We start from the raw sequence: 17,000 nt of genomic DNA, 5'->3' as shown, positions 1-17,000 counted from the left end.
GAGCCAAATGGCCTAATTCTGCTTCTGTGTCTTGTGGTGTATTAGTGCATATATTTGAAAACAAGGTTAAAGTGAATCATGTAAAACAAGTAGTTCTAAAGTACATTTGATTTCAAATATTTTTGCTGTAATAAAAATTTGTACATAAATTCTCTGACCAGGAGATGTAATTTATAAGCAGTAATTATGGTTTTGTACACTAAACATTCCTACAGCATTCAAGTGTAACTATCAGGCCTTTTATGATGTATTTATTAATGATTAAACTTCAACTTGGAGCACTAATTTATGAAAATTGAGCTGAAGAACACTGCAGAATTCTGGAAGAGAAAATCACTGGCAACAACAACTATTATGCTTAGTTCAGACATACAGTTTTGCTGTCAGCACAATTTCACAGTTCAGGTCACTTTGTATAAACTCCAGATAAATTGCCCAAGCTGTAATGAGAGTTCCCAAAGAAATTGCTCTTTTAAAAGATAAGCTGTGATAATATTGAGAAGAGAGGAGCTCTTAATTTATTTTGAAAACAAAGGAATTGGAGCTAGGATTCACTTAGGATGTTAACCATTAATACAAAAAAAACACAATTTTAGCAACAAAATAGGGAACTGTATACATTACAATTGTATAACCAGAAAGAATGTCTTTTCTTCTGCTTTGGATGTTGTGAAATGCAAATTTTGTTTTCTCTGTCTCAGCAGATGGGAAATCCTCAGACCTTTGTCTGTGATTCCGGGTTAGTGATTTATGTCAAAATTGTGATGGTCTAACATTAGAACCATATTTTTGATCTGTAACAATAACAATTCAGTGGAATTGGGGAAAATTTTTGGAGAGGGAAAAGAGGGAAAGGCTATGTTAAGGCTATAATCAAAAATGATCAGTTTTACTTTCCCATTCTTCCCACTACACAGAAGCATTTCTACCACTTAATCTTTTTAGTACTTGTTCAGAGCTTTGAAATCTGAAACTATTGACTAGGCTAAATGTAATGAAATTTAGTTATATTTCTCAATAAATATACACTGCCATATTGAGCCATAAATTGCACTTGTATTGATGTGAAATTTATCAAATACTTCACAGCCGGTGGTAATTTAAAACTCTTTTATAGTCTGCTTTCAGCAGTTTAGACTGGGAATCTGGGAATTAATTCTAAACAGTCTTGGCCATAAGACATTGCTTATGTCAAAGTATACTGGCTGTATGAAATACTTAAATTCTCGGTATCAAAATAGTACTTAATGACAACTGCTATGAATGCTGAATACCATTACTTCTCTTTTTTTTTCCTCCATATTTCTTAAACCAGTAGATGTTGGTCTTTATTTGTGTCTGCCGTGAGAGCTGTTCATTGGGTAAAATGCCCAAGAGCATTTTAACTCCACAATCATTAATCGGCTTCAAATCAGTAGTAATGCCTTGTGGCTGTTATCTGTCTTCTGCTAGTCTGAATCAGAATCAGCTTTATTGTCACTAACATATGTCATGAAATTTGTAATTTTGTGGCAGCTGTACAGTGCAAGAGAAAAAATACATTTTGCAAAAGCCGAATAGTAAAGTGTTTATGGGCCTGTGGGCAGTTCAGAAATCTGGCAGAGGGGAAGAGCTGTTCATAAAACATTGAGTGTGGGTCTTCAGGATCCTGTAACTCCTTTTGTGATGGTAATAATCAGAAAAGGGCATGTCCCAGATATTAACGGTCCTTCATGACACATGCGGCCTTATTGAGGCACTACCTTTTGAAGATTTCTTGGATGTTGAGGAGGATTATGCCTGTAATGGGAGTTGGCTGAATCTACAACCCTCTGCATCCTCTTTCAATCTTGTGTATTGGAGCCTCCAGAGTAGGCAGTGACATAACCAGTCAGAATGCTCTCTAGGATATATCAGTAGAAATTTGCTTGTCTTTGGTGACATGCCAATTCTCCTCAAACTCCTATAAAGTATAAGCGCTCGCTTGTCTTCATGACTGCATTGACGTGTCAGCCTAAGAACTTGAAGCTGCTCACTCTTTCCATGGCTGACCCCTCAATGAAGATTTGAGTGTTCTCCACAGTCCTAAAGTCTGAGTGTTCCTGAAGTTGACAATCAAGTCTTTAGTCTTGCTGATGTTGAGTTCAAGGTTGCTGTTGTGACACTAATCAGCTATCTCGCATCTGTATGCTTCATTGCCATTTGAGATTTTGCCAACAATAGTAAAAATCATTGGTGAAGTTATGGCATTTGAGCTGTGTTTAGTGACATCATGAATTTAAGGAGTAGAACAGTAGCACTGACTGCTCTCTTGATGACAGAATCAATGATGCAGTAGCAGAGGGAGATAGAGGCTCAGGGTTTGAAGTTTGTTGAGGGGATGATGGTATGTTTATTGAATTAGCCTTTTATGTAAAATTGGCTATGACCATGTGGAAACTAATAGGTGTGGCTCAGATTAGAACTTGGTTGGTGGTTAGGCTTTAGAAAGGTACATTGTACTTTATGTATTTTCATAATTAAGTTTTATTACAATTTGTTAGCTGTGGTGAGAATCTGTAGAAATGCAAGAATCTAGATATTATTGCAGGGGCTGTAAGAAGAAGATAGTTGCATGCTTATTGCACCTTTCAATCCTCTAGTCATGTAAAGGCTCTTCTATTTATCCATTACTTTATAGTTAATATGAAGGTAACTAAACCAATGAAATTAGTTCAAGAAGGTATTGCAAAGGCATTGAAATCAAGGGACACAAATACATTTGGGGTGACTTAAGTTCATTCAGAGAAGGAAAATGCAGTAGTACCTCAGTTAATCTCGATGTACACAGTGGCCACTTTATTATGTACCTCCTGTACCTTATAAAGTGGCCACAGGAGTGTATGTTCATGTTCTTCTGCTGCTGTAGCCCATCACTCAAGGTTCGATGTGCTATGCTTTCAGAGATGCTCTTCTGCACACCACTTGTAGCACTTGGTTATTTGAGATACTGAGTTCCTGTCAGTTGGAAGCAACTGGGCATTCTCCTCTGAACTCCCTTATTAACAAGAAGTTTCACCCACAGAACCACTGCTTACTGGATGTTTTGTTTTGTTTTTGTTTTTCACAGCATTCTCTGTAAACTCTAGAGACTGTTGTGTGTGAAAATGCCAGTAGATCAGCAGTTTCTGCAATACTCTAAACATTCCACCTTGCACCAACAATCATTCCACGGTCAGAGTCACTTAGATAGATTTCTTCCCCATTCGTATGTTTGGGTCTGAACATCAACTGAATCTCTTGACCTCGTCTGCATGCTTTTATGTATTGAGTTGCTGCCACGTGATTGGCTGATTAGATATTTACATTAATGCATTAATTTGCATTATTCACATATCAAACGTGAATGCTAAAGCAAGCTGACCAATACAATGATCAATTACAAAAACATGACAAATGTGAGGAAAATATTGCCAACACTGGAAAAGGAAAGCATATTATAAGTAGTGGTAGTGTCTTGAGCTAAAATTAGTATTAGTACTTTAGTATTTTTGTAAGTGCTGTCACCTTATAAATTTTGTTTCAGCTGTTTTAGAATGGGGAGCTGGTGATCAGAATTGATCAGTGGTGCTCAGGGCAATAATCAGTGGGGCAACTTGGACCATTACTTACACATCTGGTGGTTGGTGGCTGATTTAATATGCATCCACAAGGGCGTGAGCACCCTGTTCAGGGTAGGTGGGCTTGGGTTAAACACAATGAAAAGACTGCACCAGTTTATCATGACCTCAGCCATTACGGCATTTTTACCAAGCATCTTCATATCATTCTTTCATATATAACCATATAACAATTACAGCACAGAAACAGGCCATCTCAGCCCTTCTAGTCCATGCCGAAAGCTTACTCTCACCTAGTCCCACCGACCTGCACTCAGCCCATAACCCTCCATTCCTTTCCTGTCCATATAGCTATCCAATTTAACTTTCAATGGCAATATCAAACCGGCCTCAACCACTTCTGCTGGAAGCTCGTTCCACAGAGCTACCACTCTCTGAGTAAAGAAGTTCCCCCTCATGTTACCCCTGAACTTTTGCCCTTTAACTCTCAACTCTTGTCCTCTTGTTTGAATCTCCCCTACTCTCAGTGGAAAAATCCTATCCACGTCAACTCTATCTATCCCCCTCATAATTTTAAATACCACTATCAAGTCCCCCCTCAACCTTCTATGCTCCAAAGAATAAAGACTCAACTTGTTCAACCTTTCTCTGTAACTTAGGTGATGAAACCCAGGTAACATTCTAGTAAATCTTCTCTGTACTGTTTCTATTTTGTTGACATCTTTCCTATAATTCGGTGACCAGAATTCTACACAATACTCTAAATTTGGCCTCACCAATGCCTTGTACAATTTGCCATCCAACTCCTATACTCAATGCTCTGATTTATAAAGGCCAGCATACCAAAAGCTTTCTTCACCACCCTATCCCCATGAGATTCCACCTTCAGAGAACTATGCACCATTATTCCTAGATCACTGTTCTACTGCATTCTCCAATGCCCTACCATTTACCTTGTATGTCTTATTTTGATTAGTCCTACCAAAATGTAGCACCTCACATTTATCAGCAGTAAACATTATCTGCCATCTTTCAGCCCACTCTTCTAACTGGCCTAAATCTCTCTGCAAGCTTTGAAAACCTACTTCATTATCCACAACTCCACCTATCTTAGTATCATCTGCATACTTACTAATCCAATTTACCACCCCATCATCCAGATCATTAATGTATATGACAAACAACATTGGACCCAGTACAGATCCCTGAGGCACACCACTAGTCACCAACCTCCAATCTGACAAACAGTTATCCACCACCACTCTGGCGTCTCCCATCCAGCCACTGCTGAATCCATTTTACTACTTCAATATTAATACCTAAGGATTGAACCTTCCTAACAAACCTTCCATGTGGAACCTTGTCAAAGGCCTTACTGAAGTCCATATAGACAACATCCACCACTTTACCCTCGTCAACTTTCTAGTCAAAAAATTCAATAAGATTTGTCAGACATGACCTTCCACGCACAAATCCATGTTGACTGGTCCTAATCAGACCCTATCTATCCAGATAATTATATATATCATCTCTAAGAATACTTTCCATCAATTTACCCACCACTGATGTCAAACTTAACAGGCCGATAATTGCTAGGTTTATTCTTAGAACACTTTTTAAACAAATGAACAACATGAGCAATACGCCAATCCTCCAGCACCATCCCTGTTTCTAATGACATTTGAAATGTTTTTGTCAGAGCCCCTGCTATTTCTACACTAACTTCCCTCAAGGTCCTAGGGAATATCCTGTTAGGATCCAGAGACTTATCCACTTTTATATTCCTTAAAAGCGCCAATACTTCCTCTTTAATCATCACAGTTTCCATAACTTCCCTATCTGTTTCCCTTACCTTGCACAATTCAATATCCTTCTCCTTAGTGAATATGGAAGAAAAGAAATTGTTTAAAATTTCCCGCATCTCTTTTGGCTACACACATATCTATCCACTCTGATTCTCTAAGGACCAATTTTATCCCTCACTATCCTTTTGCTATTAATATAACTGTAGAAACCCTTTGGATTTATTTTCACCTTACTTGCCAAAGCAATCTCGTATCTTTTAGCTTTTCTAATTTCTTAAGATTCTTTTTACATTCATTATATTCCTCGAGCACCTCATTTACTCCGTGCTGCCTATATTTATTGTAGATATCTCTCTTTTTCCAAACCAAGTTTCCAATATCCCTTGAAAACCATGGCTGTCTCAAACTTTTAACCTTTCCTTTCAGCCTAACAGGAACATAAAGATTCTGTACCCTCAAAATTTCACCTTTAAATGATCTCCATTTCTCTATTACATCCTTCCCATAAAACAAATTGTCCCAATCCACTCCTCCTAAATCCTTTTGCATCTCCTTAAAGTTGGCCTTTCTCCAATCAAAAATCTCAACCCTGGGTCCGGACCTATCCTTCTCCGTAATTATATTGAAACTAATGGCATTGTGATCACGGGACCCGAAGTGCTCCCCAACGCAAACCTCCGTCACCTGACCTATCTCATTCCCTAACAGGAGATCCAACACTGCCCCTTCTTGAGTTGGTACCTCTATGTATTGCTGCAAAGAACTATCCTCAACACATTTTACAAACTCCAAACCATCCAGCCCTTTTATAGTATGGGCCTCTCAGTCTATGTGTGGAAAATTACAATCTCCCAGAATCACAACCTTGTGCTTACTATAAATATCTGCTATCTCCTTACAAATTGGCTCCTCCAATTCTCGCTTCCCATTTGGTGGTCTATAATACACCCCTATAAGTGTTGCTACACCTTTCCCATTCCTCAATTCCACCCAAATAGCCTCCCTAGACGAGCTCTCTAATCTGTCCTGCCAGAGCACTGCTGTAATATTTTTTCTGACAAGCAATGCAACACCTCCCCCTCTTGTCCCTCTGATTCTTATCACACCTGAACCAATGAAATCCAGGAACATTTCGTTGCCAGTCACACCCCTCCTGCAACCATGTTTCACTAATAGCTACCACATCATACTTCCAGGTATCAATCCATGCTCTAAGCTCATCCACGTTTCTTATAATGCTCCTAGCATTAAAATAAATGCATTTAAGAGATTTTCCCCCTCTTACTCTCCATTTATCACTAACGGTGCAAACAACTTTACTATTTTCTTTTTCTTCCTTTTCCCCTACATCTGTTCCTACACTCTTGTTCCCCTCCCCCCTTGTATCTCGTTTAAATCCACTGGAGCCTCTCTAGCAAACCTACCTGCAAGAATATTTGTCCCCTCCAGTTCAGATGTAAACCATCCCATCTTCCCTGGAAAACTGCCCAATTAGATTAGATTATGAAGACACTCAGTCCTTGTTTATTGTCACTTAGAAATGCATGCATTAAAAAATGATATAGTGTTCCTCCAGAATGATATCACAAGAAACACAGGACAAACCAAGACTAAAACTGACAAAACCACATAATTATAACATATAGTTACAACAGTGCAAAGCAATACCGTAATTTGATAAAGAGCAGACCATGGGCACGGTATAAATGTCTAAGTCCCGATAGCCTCGTCATCTCATGCAGACGGTAGAGGGGAGAAACTCTGCCTGCCATGAACCTCCAAGTGCCGCAAACTTGCCGATACAGCGCCATTGGAAGCACCCGACTGCAGTGGACTCTGAGTCTGTCCGAAAACTTTGAGCCTCCGACCAGCCCTTCGACACCGAGCACCATCCTCTGCCGAGCACTTCGACCCCTCCCCGGCCACCATGCAACAAGCAAAACCGAGGACTCAGGGCCTCCCCTCCGGAAATTTTGGACCACACAGTGGCAGCAGTAGCGAAGCAGGCATTTCAGGCGTTTCACCAGATGTTCCTCCGTGCTCTCACGTCCGTCTCCATCAAATCAGGATTGTGCACGGCACCCTACTTGACAAATAACAGACATCACCACCGGAGTGGCCACTGTGAGCTGTGTCGCATCGCCATCTTCTCCACTCCTATAGATTATCTATAAATCTGAAGCCCTCCCTCATGCACCATGTATTCAGCCATGTGTTGATCTGTGCTATCTTACTATTTCTAAACCTGCCCACACATGGCACTGGTAGCAATCCTGAGATTGCTATCCTGGAGGTCCTATCCTTTAACTTGGCGCCTAGCTCCCTAAACTCACCTTTCAACACCTCAGTCTTCCTACCTACATGGACCACAACATCTGGCTGCTCACCCTCCCTCTTAAGAATACTGAGAACTCGATCCGAGATCTCGCGGACCTTGGCACCAGGGAGGCAACAGACCATCCCGGATTCTTGACCTCTTCCACAGAACCTCTTATCTGTCCCCCTAACTATCGAATCCCCTATCACTACTGCTCTCCTCTTTTCCCTCCTTCCCTTCTGAGCTGAGGGTCCCGTCTCGGTGCCAGAGACGCAACCACTGCAACTTGTCCCTGGTAGGTCGTCCCCAACAACAGTATCCAAAATGATATACTTATTATTGGTGGGAATGGCCACAGGAGAGCTCTGCTCATTCTGTCTATTCCCCTTCCCTCTCCTGACAGTCACTCAGCTACCTGTCTCCTGACTTTGACTATCTCCCTGTAACTCCTGTGTATTTCTGCCTCTGCCTCCCGAATGATCAGAAGTTCATCCAGCTCCAGCTCCAGTTCCCTAACTCGGTTTGTCAGGAGCTGCAGCTGGATGCACCTTTCACAGGTGTAGTCATCAGGGACAATTGTGCTTGCCCTGACTTCTCGCATATTGCAAACGGAGCACTCAATTGCCTCCATTATCTACTCCTAAGTTAATTAAATTAATTTAAGGAACTTACCCAGCCTTACCTCACTTGGAGTGAAGCTGGTCCTCAACCTCTGCTCACCAAAGCCTTCCTACTCTTGTCTCCCTCTACTCCGTCGCCCGCTCCGTTAACCTTCTGACTTTTAAACACTCCTGCTGCCTCACAGTCCGACTTAACACACGCTTGCGCAGTCGTACCCCATTCAACTGCCGAAGAAATCATGTATTTATTAGAACTGTCAATATGTCACGTACAGTGCTTTTCACTGGGCATTTGTGAACTTCATTTCAGTTTGGCAGTTGCATGAACTCCTATGGATTGGGAAGCACAACACTGGAAAGAAATTGGACCATAAGATATAGGAACAGAATTAGGCCATTCGGCCTATTGAGTCTGCTCTACCATTTGATCATGGCTGATCCATTTCCCTCTTAATTCCATTCTCCTGCCTTCTCCCCGTAACTCATCACACCCTGACAAATCAAGAACCTGACCTGTCAACCGTTGCCCTGCATACACCCAATGATCTGGCCTCAGAGCTGCCTATGGCAACAGATTCTGCAGATTCACCACCTTCTGGCTAAAGAAATTCCTCCTCACTCTGTTCTAAATGGACGTCCCTCTAATCTGAGTCTAAGCCCTCTGGTCCTAGACTCCCCCACTAAATGCACTGTCTAGGTCTTTTTTCAAATTTCAATGTGTTTCAATGAGATCCCCCCTTATTCTTCTAAAGCCCAGAGCCATCAATCACTCTTCTACGATAAGTCATTCATTCCTAGAGTCATTCTTGTGAACCTCTGAACCTTCTCCAATGTCAACACATCCTTTCTTAAATAAGGAGCCAAAACTGCTCTCAACACTCTGTGAGGCCTCACCAGTGCCTTGTCAAGCCTCAGCATTACATCCTGGCTTTTACACTTGTCCCCTTAAAATGATTGCTAACATTGCATTTGCCTTACTCACCCCAGACTCAACCTGCAAATTAACCTTTAAGGAAACCTGCAGAAGGATTCCCAAGTTCTTTGCACCTTAAATTTTTGAATTTTCTCCCCATTTAGAAAATAGTTTATGCTTTTATTCCTCCTCCCAAAGTGCATAACTACACTTCCCAACACTGTGCCATTTGCCACTTCTTTGCCTATTCTCCTATTCTGTCAAAGTCCTTCTACAGCCTCCCTGCTTCTTCAACACTACCTGCACCTCCACCTGTTTTCATATTGTCCACAAACTAGGCCATTAAGCCATCAATTCCATCATCTAAATCATTGACATATAATGTAAAAAGAAGTGTTCCAACACCGGCCCCTGTGGAACACCTCTAGACACCAGCAGGCAATCAGAAAAGGCTCCCTTTATTCCCACGATTTGCCTCTTGCCAATCAGCCAATGCTCTATCCATGCTAGTCTTTTTCCTATAATACCATGGGCTCTTATCTCGTTAAGCTGTCTCATGTACAGCACCTTTTCAAAGGCCTTCAGAAAATCCAAGTACGCAACATCCATCGATTCTCCTTTGTCTATCCTGCTTATAATTTAGTTGAGGGATTCTAACAGATTTGTCAGGCAAATTTTTTTCCCCTTGAGGAAGCCACGTTGACTTTGATCTATTTTATCATGTGCCTCCGAGTATCCCAAAACAACATCCTTAACAATCTGCTCCCAACATTTTCTCAACCACTGATGTTGGGCTAACTGGCCTTTGATTTCTTTTCTCCAGCCATCTTCCCTTCTTGAACAGTGGAGTGACAATTAGGAGCTATCAGATCACCAGGAGGGTTCCTTTCCTGGAACTCCTTGCGAGCCAGAAGAAATGAGTTTGCTCCCTTAGATGTTTTCACTTTTTTTTTTGTTCCATTTCACTCTTGTGCTCTTTCCACACACTCTTACTTTGATCATAGAATTCCCCAGAATAGCTCTTTTGATTGCTGCTCATCTGTCATTTCCATACTTCCACCTTTTCCCAAATGCCTCAGCTGCTGTCTTGTATAGTTGTTTGTCAGCTGGTCTGGTTGTCATTCTGTCAAGATGAGAAACAAGAAACTAAAGAAAGAAGTGATTGACCATCTTAAATGGCCTTGCTGGATTTGCTGGTTCCTCTGCTGTTTTCTGTCATCTCATAAATGGTATACATAACAGTTTACAGATTATTTGTTTTGCCACTGCTGTTTGAGCAACAGGTGTTCACCAGTATCCAACTAATCAAATTGTGCCATGGGAATTTTTTTCCCATACTACTGTAATGTATCATCCAAACCACTGCACCTCTGACAAAATATAATTTGCTTATTACTGTATTGACTTATCACCCAATATATTGCAAAAGCTAAAAGAAATATTCCACACTTCCTTTTTTGTATGTGGCTTGGATTTGCCGCATCTGCAGATTTTCTCTTCTTTTCTCACTTCCATATCTAGCTTGGCCTTAATGGTAAGTTATTAACTAACATTTTCAGAAATAACTGCTTTCCCAAAATTTCTGTATTACAAATTGCACAACTTGAGTTGAATTTCTATAACAGTGGGGAATATTTTTTGCATTCCAATATTTTTGACAACACACTTTACCACTGTTATACCACCATCAAGAATGCTTACCATGCTTTGGCAAATCCGATCACCCAGCTGTACTTGTACTCCTGGATTGTAGGCAGAGACTAAAAACTCCAGTAGCAGTGGTGAGGACCAAGAAGTTATGGTCAAGGGAAGCAGAGGAGTGCTTATAGCACTGCTTTAAATCAGTGGATTGGACAATCTTCAAGGAGTCCTCTTTAAATCTGCATGAATATGCTACAATTTGTCACCGATTTCAAGACCTGTGTGGCTGAGTGTTGCCTTTTGACATACCCAAACCAAAAGCCATGGTTGAACTAGGACACTTGAGGGCTAGGTCTATGGCATTCAAGACCAGTGATTCAGAACCAAACAAGAAGTCCGGGTACAACCTATAGAACACGGTTTAAGAGAAAACAATTTTAATTGATGTTAGAGATTGAAGCAGATGTACATCAGAGGAGAAGGTGGCAGCGCGACACAGTGCGCAGCAGCCACTCCCGTGAATGATATCTGTTATCTGTCAAGTAGGGTGCCGTGCACAATCCTGATTTGATGGAGACAGACATGAGAGCACAGAGGAACATCTGGAGAAACTTCTGGAATGCCTTCTTCGCTGCCGCTGATCCAGAATCTCTGGAGGAGAAGGTCCTGAGTCCTCAGCTTTGCTTGTTGCTTGGCGGCCAGGGCGGGGTCGAAGCGCAAAAGGGCAAGAATCATACCAGCACCCAAGAGCAGGGTGCGCTGTCTCAACAACTATCACCCAGTTGCACTCACATTTACTGTGATTAAGTGCTTTGAGAGATTGTTCAGTTGCTGTCTAAGCAAGGACCTGGACCGGACCCACTGCAATTTGCTTGTCGTCACAACAGGTCTACAGCAGATGCAGTCCCTCTGGTTCTGCACTCGGCCTTGCATCACCAGGAAAATTGTCATATCTACGTCAGGCTGCTGTTTATTGATTACAGCTCAGCATTCAACACAATCATACCCTCAGTTCTAATGAACAAGCTCTAAAACTTGGGCATTTGTACCCCCCCTCTGCAATTGGATTCTTGACTTCCTCACTGGATGTCATTGTCTGTGTGCATCAGAAATGTCATCTCCTCCTTGCTGGCAGTCAGCACTGGCGCATCTCAAGGATGCCTGCTTAGCCCACTGCTTTACTCTCTACACCCACGACATCGGTAACTTTGAGAGAGATGGGTCAGCTGGTGGTATCGTGATAACAGCCTTGCACTCAATGGCAGTAAGACCAAGGAATTGACTGCGGACTTCAGGAAGGGGAAGTTGAGGGAGCACACACCAGACCTCATCGAAGGATCAGCAGTGAAAAGAGTGAGCAGTTTCAAGTTCCTGCATGTCAACATCTCTGAAGGTCTTTCCTGGGCCCCAACATACTGATGCAATTACAAAGAAGGTATAAAAGTGGCTAAAGTTCATTAGGACTTTGAGGAGACTTGGTATGTCATCAAATACACTCACAAATTTCTTTAGATGTACTGTGGAGAGCATTCTAATTGGTTGCATCACTGTCTGATATGGAGGGGCCACTGCACAGGGAAGTTGTAAACTCAGACAGCTCCATCATGGGGACTAGCCTCCCCAGCATAGACAGCATTTTCAACTAACATGGTTACAAACAATATTGCTAATGTGGTTAGAGCATTGGCTGATTGATGGGAAGCAGCAAGTGAGAATGGAAGGATCCTTGTCTGGTTGGCTGCCAGTGACTATGGTGTTCCGCAGGGGTCAGTGTTGGACTCTTCCTTTTTATGCTGTATATCCATTATTTAGCTAATGGAATAAGTTTGCAGACGATACGAACATTAGTGGAAGGGCAGGTACTGAGGAAGTTGGAAGGCTGCAGAAGGACTTGGACAGAATAGGAGAATGGGCAAGAAAATGAAATCGTGCTTGAAAATGTATAGTCATGCATTTTGTTAGGGGAAGTAAATGTGCGGACTATTTTCTAAACTGAGAAAATCCAAAAATCTGGGATGCAAAGGGACTTGGGAGTCCTAGTGCAGAACACCCTAAAGGTTAACTTGTAGGATGAGTTGGTGGTGAGGAAGGCAAATGCAATGTTACCATTCATTTCTAGAATACAAGAGCAGGGATGTGTTGCTGAGGCTTTACAAGGCACTGGTGAGGCCACATCTTGAATATTGTGAACAGTTTTGGGCTCCTCATCTAAGAAAAAATGTGCAGGCATTGGAGAGGGTTCAAAGTCGGTTCACGGGGATGATTCGGGGAATGTAAGGGTTATCATGTGGGGAGTGTTTGATGCCTCTGGGTCTGTACTCGCTGGAATTTAGAAGGATGAGGGACATCTCATTGAAACCTTTCAAATGTTAAAATGCCTGGACAGAGTAGATGTGGAAAGGATGTTTCCCATAGTGTGGGAGTCTAGGACAAGAGGGCATTGCTTCAGGATAGTGGGGCGTCCATTTAAAACATATGTGGTGAAATTTCTTTAGCCAGAGGGTGGTGACTGTGGAATTTGTTACGTAGGCAGCTGAGGAGGCCAGGTTGTTGGGGGTATTTAAGGCAGAGGTTGATGGGTTCTGGATTGGGCATGGCATCAAAGGTTACAGGGAGAAGGCTGGGGAAATGGGGTTGAGGAGGGGATAAAAGGATTAGCCATGATGGAATGGCAGAGTAGACTCGATGGGTCAAATGGCCTAATTCTGCTTCTATGCCTCAGAAAGGTGCATTCATCATTAGGGACTCCCATCACTAGTACATGCCGTCTTGTCATGGCCACACGCTCAAAGTTTCAGGAGAGCATTGCCCCTCTGCCATCAGGTTTATGAATGGACAGTGAACCCATGTGCACTACCTCACTATTTCTCTCTTTTTTTGCTCATTTTGCATAATTTAATTTTTTAATGTACTTTTTACTATAATTTATCATTGTTATTTTGTACAATTATAAAAACATTGCCAGTGATACTAATTCTGATTTAGATTTTTCTTTCTTTTAGATGCTATCAAAACTTAATGGTCTGCATTTCACCTTTTTTTTGTTACCTATATGTTGTAATATACTTTTAATCCAAAAAACATCTACAAATAGAAACATAGAAACATAGAAAATAGGTGCAGGAGTAGGCCATTCGGCCCTTCGAGCCTGCACCGCCATTTATTATGATCATGGCTGATCATCCAACTCAGAACCCAGCCTTCCCTCCATACCCCGTGACCCCTGTAGCCACAAGGGCCATATCTAACTTCCTTTTAAACATAGCTAATGAACTGGCCTCAACAGTTTGCTGTGGCAGAGAATTCCACAGATTCACCACTCTCTGTGTGAAGAAGTTTTTCCTAACGTCGGTCCTAAAAGGCTTCCCCTCTATCCTCAAACTGTGACCCCTCGTTCTAGACCTCCCCAACATCGGGAACAATCTTCCCGCATCTAGCCTGTCCAATCCCTTTAGGATCTTATACGTTTCAATCAGATCCCCCCTCAATCTTCTAAATTCCAACGAGTACAAGCCCAGTTCATCCAGTCTTTCTTCATATGAAAGACCTGCCATCCCAGGAATCAATCTGGTGAACCTTCTTTGTACTCCCTCTATGGCAAGGATGTCTTTCCTCAGATTAGGGGACCAAAACTGCACACAATACTCCAGGTGTGGTCTCACCAAGGCCTTGTACAACTGCAGTAGTACCTCCCTGCTCCTGTACTCGAATCCTCTCGCTATAAATGCCAGCATACCGTTCGCCTTTTTCACCGCCTGCTGTACCTGCATGCCCACTTTCAATGACTGGTGTATAATGACACCCAGGTCTCGTTGCACCTCCCCTTTTCCTAATCGGCCACCATTCAGATAATAATCTGTTTTCCTATTTTTGCCACCAAAGTGGATAACTTCACATTTATCCACATTAAATTGCATCTGCCATGAGTTTGCCCACTCACCCAACCTATCCAAGTCACCCTGCATCCTCTTAGCATCCTCCTCACTGCTAACACTGCCACCCAGCTTCGTGTCATCCGCAAACTTGGAGATGCTGCATTTAATTCCCTCATCCAAGTCATTAATATATATTGTAAACAACTGGGGTCCCAGCACTGAGCCTTGCGGTACCCCACTAGTCACCGCCTGCCATTCTGAAAAGGTCCCGTTTATTCCCACTCTTTGCTTCCTGTCTGCTAACCAATTCTCCACCCACACCAATACCTTACCCCCAATACCGTGTGCTTTAAGTTTGCACACTAATCTCCTGTGTGGGACCTTGTCAAAAGCCTTTTGAAAATCCAAATATACCACATCCACTGGTTCTCCCCTATCCACTCTACTAGTTACATCCTCAAAAAATTCTATGAGATTCGTCAGACATGATTTTCCTTTCACAAATCCATGCTGACTTTGTCCGATCATTTCACCGCTTTCCAAATGTGCTGTTATCACATCCTTGATAACTGACTCCAGCAGTTTCCCCACCACCGACGTTAGCTCCACTTTAGCCAGATTTAAGCAAGTTACTATACTACTTTGGTTTAACTGTGTCTGCAGAACTATAACATCTAAAGCTCTTGTTTTCAAAGGTGAAGAGAAAAGAACACTGAAACGCAGTTATCCAGTTGTTGAAGATGATGAAGATGACGATTATAGAGTCAACTATTCCCCTATTGACACTGGTGCAGGTCCAATGTTGGTATGTTTTTGAAGCCAAAGAGTTATCGCATGTGATGCTAAAAATCCTGACGACTTCAGTGTGTATATTGTCTTCGCTACACAAGTGTGACTTAATTATCATTGCATATCAATAGCCAGTAAAGTTGGGTATTACTATTGAGGACAAAATGGTTATGTTGTAAACATTCGTTATAGATATGATGTCAGCCCTTCCCATGCTTGAGATATTAAGTTTACCTGTCTAACTTGTGCTAGACAAACACAACAGTATATGTTCTGTATCTGCTTACAATACATTTCCATTAATTGTGAAACTTAGAATAACTAGAATAAAAGTTCAATGTACTTATTGGCTAAATAGCCAGTATCCACACTTATGTTTCTGATGTTATTTTTCAAATTGCCCATACTGATGTGTGTAATTGCAATATTTCATCTTGTATTTTCAAAAAAAACTTGAATCATTCATCCAGTTCAAATAGCTTACTATAGGCTATCTATTTTTATAATGTCAGATTAATTTTATATAATTATTTCAATAATGTCAAATTTGATTTTTCCTTAATTATACCTTCTGCATGTATAGTTGTGAAGCCTTTGCAATTACCTGGTTTCCTGCATTAATTACTAATAAAATATTAGATTAGATTAGATTATGAGGACACGCAGTCCTCTTTTATTGTCATTTAGTAATGCATGCGTTAAGAAATGATACAATGTTCCTCCAGAATGATATCACAGAAACACAAGACAAACCAAGACTGAAAAACTGACAAAAACCTCATAATTATGGTCTGATTTTCGAAGTTACAATAAAAAACAAACACAATCTGCCTAAACTAATAACACAAACAACTGTACTTTTTATGTCTTTATTGAACACATTGTTTAATAATTCATAGTCCAGGCTAGAAAGAGTATGTGAACTCTTGTATTTAATAACCGCTGGAACCTCCTTTAGCAATAATAACCTCAACCAAATGTTTCCTGTAGCTGCTGATCAGACTTGCACAACAGTGAGGGATTTTGAACCATTCCTCCATATAAAACTGTTTCAGTTCATCAATATTTCTGGGATACCTTGCATGAATGGCCGCCTTCAGGTCTTGCCACAGCATTTCAATTAGGCTAAGATCCAGACTCTGACTTGCCATTCTAAAACATGAATTTTCTTCTTAAACCATTCTGGTGATTTACTCGTGTCTTTCAGATCATTGTCTTGTTGCAGCATCCATCATCTATTAAGCTTCAGGTGATGCTACCCTGACATTCTCCTGTCAAATGCCTTGATACAGTTTTTAATTCATTGCTCCCTTGGTGATTACAAATTGTCCGGTCCCAAACCATGATGCTCCTCTACCACGCTTCACAGTTGGGATGAAGTTTTGGCGCTGGTGTGCCAATGCCCTTTTTCCTCCAAGCATTTTTGCATTTCTGCCGAAAAGTTCTACTTTTGTCTCATCTG

At 41.4% G+C, this 17,000-nt stretch overlaps 1 protein-coding gene across 2 annotated transcripts in view; it reads left to right on the top strand.

The window, feature by feature from the left end:
* Positions 1 to 17,000, top strand: part of rprd1b (regulation of nuclear pre-mRNA domain containing 1B) — a 33,297-nt gene that overhangs the window by 8,337 nt on the left and 7,960 nt on the right. For both annotated transcript variants that reach the window (XM_063041983.1, XM_063041984.1), the window contains exon 4: positions 15,445 to 15,554. In XM_063041983.1, the coding sequence (XP_062898053.1) occupies positions 15,445 to 15,554 (110 nt within the window). The remainder of the gene's footprint in view (positions 1 to 15,444; positions 15,555 to 17,000) is intronic.

Source organism: Mobula hypostoma, chromosome 2 (assembly GCF_963921235.1).
Source record: "Mobula hypostoma chromosome 2, sMobHyp1.1, whole genome shotgun sequence".
Lineage (NCBI taxonomy): Eukaryota > Metazoa > Chordata > Chondrichthyes > Myliobatiformes > Myliobatidae > Mobula > Mobula hypostoma.
The sequence above is the reverse complement of the archived record's forward strand: the minus strand, read 5'-3'. Positions and strand labels throughout refer to the sequence as shown.